This window comes from Cyprinodon variegatus, unplaced genomic scaffold (assembly GCF_000732505.1).
Source record: "Cyprinodon variegatus isolate N-32 unplaced genomic scaffold, C_variegatus-1.0 Scaffold31, whole genome shotgun sequence".
NCBI lineage: Eukaryota > Metazoa > Chordata > Actinopteri > Cyprinodontiformes > Cyprinodontidae > Cyprinodon > Cyprinodon variegatus.
In genome coordinates, this window is record NW_015150484.1 from 2093985 (window position 1) to 2098365 (window position 4381).

Here is a 4381-nt window from a genome sequence, read left to right on the forward strand (position 1 = left end):
AAAACTCCCTTACTTCTGCTGTACAATGTTTAGCTATGTTTAGCTAGTTAGCTAGTCTGTTTACAACAATAGGCAGTTGCTGATTGAATTCAATCATCCATATATTGTAGTCAATTTGTTTTTCAACTTACTTTTCTGCTTTTAAAAAAAAGGACTTTAATATGAGCTGTAATGTCACTTTTGCATTAGGGGTTGAGCTGACCTTCAACTACAACCTGGAGTGTCGCGGTAACGGGAAGACTGCCTGTAAATGTGGAGCTCCAAACTGTAGTGGGTTCCTGGGGGTGCGACCAAAGGTAAAACAGAACATTCAGTCCATCGCAGCATAATCCGAATTAAAAATAAAACCTGCTTTTGTTAGCCTTCACCCGCTTCCTGATTCTTAAAATCCTAATTTCATGTCCTTATTTAGAACCAGCCACCAGCTGAGAAAATAAAGGAAGGGAAAAGGAAGGGCTCCATGAAGAAGAAGACTAAGCAGCAAGTAACCAAGGAGAGGGAAGACGAATGTTTCAGCTGCGGTGACGGGGGTCAGATCGTTTCCTGTAAAAAGCCGGGATGTCCCAAAGTCTATCACGCTGACTGCCTTAACTTGGCTAAGAGGCCGGCAGGTGAGTAAATTCCACAGTGTTAAATAAGCAGTGACAAAGTACTTCACTCTTTACGAGTTATTACAACAGCAACTGGAGGAAGATATACACTATTTCAGAGTTTCTGCAGGTCATTAAAAATCATTAAGTCATAAAATAATTATTTTTCAAATTAAGGCCTGAATTGGCATTAAAGTTCATTAAATGTGATTATTTTGGCATTTAAAATTATTTATTTAAGAAAAAAATGTTTATAAAAACAATTTCCTAAATTATGTATATATTTGCAAATATGCAAAAATATCGCGATATATTTGCACGGAACTGCTTCCAGCCATCGTCAAGCAGTATGTTCGGAAAAGAAGCTCAAGGCGGAGAAAAAGCTGTAGAATGGGGAAAATGCTAATTTCAACAAAAGTGGCTGGAAATCGAGGAATTGCAGCCTGACGACAGTAAAGATGAAGAAGGAATTTGCTGTGTATATATATGAGTCATTGTTACTTGTTGCATTAAAATTATTTTTAAGAGCATTAAAAAGCATTAAATTAGAGTTGCTCATTCCTGTACAAACCGTGTATTTAGAGAGTTAATGTGAAACTAATTCAGAGTGGGACCAAATTCACTCGGATTGGTTTAAAATGTGACTGGTAAAGTATTACCTTAACACTAGAACTACCAAGGCCGTCATTTTGATGGTTCTGAGGTTTTTGAAGTGAAAGAACTTTATTTGCATTAATCTTATGTTGGTCATGTTAACTCACTTTTTCTGTTTCTTTATTTCCTTCATATCATGTAGTTTTTGTAAATAAAATAAAAAACTGAAAAATAAATATGGTTAATTTTACCTCAATCTCCCACAGCTGCCTTTTTGATGGCTCTGTTGGTTGCAATTTAGATTCTTCCTGCGGTGGATTGATGTACCATTGCCTAGCAACCAATGTTTTATCTAGAAAACTCCAGAACTGTTGGCTTTCAGAAAAAAATCTAACAGCGAAACAGGCTTTAGAAATGCTTCAAAATATTTATGATAGCGATTCGGGCGGAGATGCAGAGACCGATGATGACGACTGGTCGGTAGGAAAGCGGCTCGGACGTATCAGTGACCCATCAGACAATAGGGAAAGTTTAATTTAAGGTTTGGATAGCCCTGCCCACACGTCCGCTGGTACATTCAGTGGCCCAAAAGCCAAACCAGAGCCCTTTGGTCTGCTTTAATCACAAAAAGGTTGGTGTGCATTTGTTGGATCAGATTATCAGAAATTATTCTATAAAAGCTCCAACGCGAAGGTGGCCTGTGCCTGTATTTTACAATCTCCTGCACATAGCAGCTAGAAATGTATTGGTTTTATTCAGGAGCTTTTTAAATTTCACCATCTCACGCAGAGATTTTATCCTTGAACTAGTAAAACCGTTGCATACAAACATGTGCTCCAGAGAGCCACAAGTTACCCCCCTCTTTCGCCACAAAGAGCTGCCTTTGGCGAGGAAAAGAAAACAACACTCATATGAAAACCCCCAGAAAAATTTGCAATGTTATTCTCAAAACCTTTTTTTTTTTTTTTTAAATAAGACATTTTTCAAAGTTTCATTTCTGGATTTAATTTCCATGTGTTTTTTCTGGTAATAATAACGGAACTAAATTCCCCCCATACTGGTCTATCAGATCCCAGCAAATACATTGAAGTTTATGGTTGTTATGTGATAAAAGACAGAAAAGTTGAAAACTTTTTGCAGTTCAGATATTTGTTGTAAGATATTTGTTAATATTTTGTTCTGATGCTAAATGTTTCTAATGATCCTGTTTCCAGGGCGATGGGAGTGTCCGTGGCATCAGTGTGACGTCTGTGGTAAAGAGGCGTCTTCCTTCTGTGAGATGTGCCCCAACTCGTACTGTAATGCTCATCGGGAAGGGATGCTCTTCATCTCCAAGCTCGACGGAAAGTTGTCCTGCAACGACCACGACCCGTGTGGACCCGACCCACTAGAGCCGGGGGAAATCCGTGAATCCATGCCCAACATGGCCTCCATGAGGCCCGGGAACATGGCTGTACCCGTTCCTCCTGTGCTTCCTGTCATCAAAGGAGCGACTCCTCCTCCTTCGTCGTCTTCTTCTGCTGCTCACCTCTCTTCCCCTCCCACCCAGGCTGCCCCATCCTGCCCAGAACCTCCTCCTCGTCTCTACATTAACACAAAGACTGCTACCTCCAGACTCATCCCCTCCGGCAGGTCCTACCCCACTGACAGAACTGAACGGAAAACCAGCACCACTAGCGGATCCCCCAGTGGGGAGGGAGAGGCTGTAGAGACCGAGGAGGAGGAGGTTTACAGTTTGGATATGGAGGACGATGATGACGACGATGAGGAGGAAAATGAGACTGAGGACCTGGAGATTTTGGAAGATGAGGATGATGATGACGAGGAGGAGGGGCTATATGGAAGTGACGTGATAGAAGAAGATGAGGAGGAAGGAGGTGATGAATATGAGACTTGGGGCGATTATGATGCTGATGATGGAGAAGTTGGAGAATGGGGGAGGATGGAGGATGAGAAGTGAATCTGCTGTAACACTGAGCAGGAGCTCCCTCTGCACACTGACAGAACTAAAGGAGTTCAAGATGTCGGTACCTACTTGAATGCAGCGCTGCCTTCGCTGTGGTACAACATTGCCTTCTCATCTCCAGACTGACAGCGGGGATGAGTGTTGGTGCTAAGGCTGATCTGTTGTCTCACTCAGTCTCTTTATATTTCTGTCCATACTTTTATCTGTGTTTGGTGCTCTCTTGATTTGTTCTCTTTCACACTGTTTACATAGTTTGACCTTTTTTTTTTTAAAAAAAAGCAAAGTTTGTAAAATAAGAAATGAGTGAGACTTTTTACCAAAATGTCATCATGAGACCGTCTTGTCTAGTTTCTTTCTTAACGACCTCTTTCTCTGTTCCCGGGAATCATGAATCCATGTTACACTTAAGCAAAAACTTTACCCTCATCGTCCGTGAGGAGTGACAAATAAAAACCCACTGGAGTCATTCATTTCAGACAAGCATCCTGGTTTTCTGTTTATTAAAATACTGTTCATTTGTGTTGGTGAAACTTCACTATAAACCTTAATCTTTATTGAGATCACAGGTCTTTTTACAGAACACTATGTTCAGTATCTTCCTACTTGGAACCAAGATTTAACTGCATAATACAAACAATATATTATTTTATTCGCTACCCTTCCAGGCTCCTGAGCACTTCTTCCAAAATAAACATCGCCTTCCTTTATTATACAGAAATGTCTTTACTTTGAGAATTGATTTTTAAAAATGTATTAGTGGCATTGTTGAATTCTGGTATAAAGTATATTAAACTGTTAACCATAAAATCATTACAGTTTAAAATAGTTTGTTATTTAAAGCGGATTATATTTTAGTTTTATTGCAATATGGTTCATTGAAGTTGACCTTTTGTTTAACTGTTGAGAGATTGATTGGATGGAGGGCTGTAAAAACATTTTTTTTTTTATATAAAAAAATTGTCAAAATTTTTAAACAACAGCACTCTAATTTCAAATAATTATAATAATTTCAAATCAAAACACCTAGGCAAAGTCATGAAATCATTTATACCATAAAAACAGCCGTTAATGCACCACAGCCTGCTTGTCTCAGGTTATTCCGAATGGAGTGGAAATAATCTAAATTCAACAGGACATTAAACGCATTTGGGGGAATGTTGTTACATTTCGAAATAATGACATTAAAACAGACAAAAAATTATGTTGTTTTTAGTTACTGAAGAAGATATAT

At 39.1% G+C, this 4381-nt stretch overlaps 1 protein-coding gene across 1 annotated transcript in view; it reads left to right on the forward strand.

Moving 5' to 3' along the window:
- The window catches only part of LOC107101862 (histone-lysine N-methyltransferase NSD2-like), a 26736-nt gene extending 22932 nt beyond the window's left edge, over positions 1-3804 (forward strand). The window contains exons 22-24 of the mRNA XM_015400945.1: positions 190-296; positions 413-611; positions 2399-3804. Of these exons, the coding sequence (XP_015256431.1) occupies positions 190-296; positions 413-611; positions 2399-3144 (1052 nt within the window). The 3' untranslated portion in view covers positions 3145-3804. The remainder of the gene's footprint in view (positions 1-189; positions 297-412; positions 612-2398) is intronic.
- Positions 3805-4381: the final 577 nt, after the last annotated feature.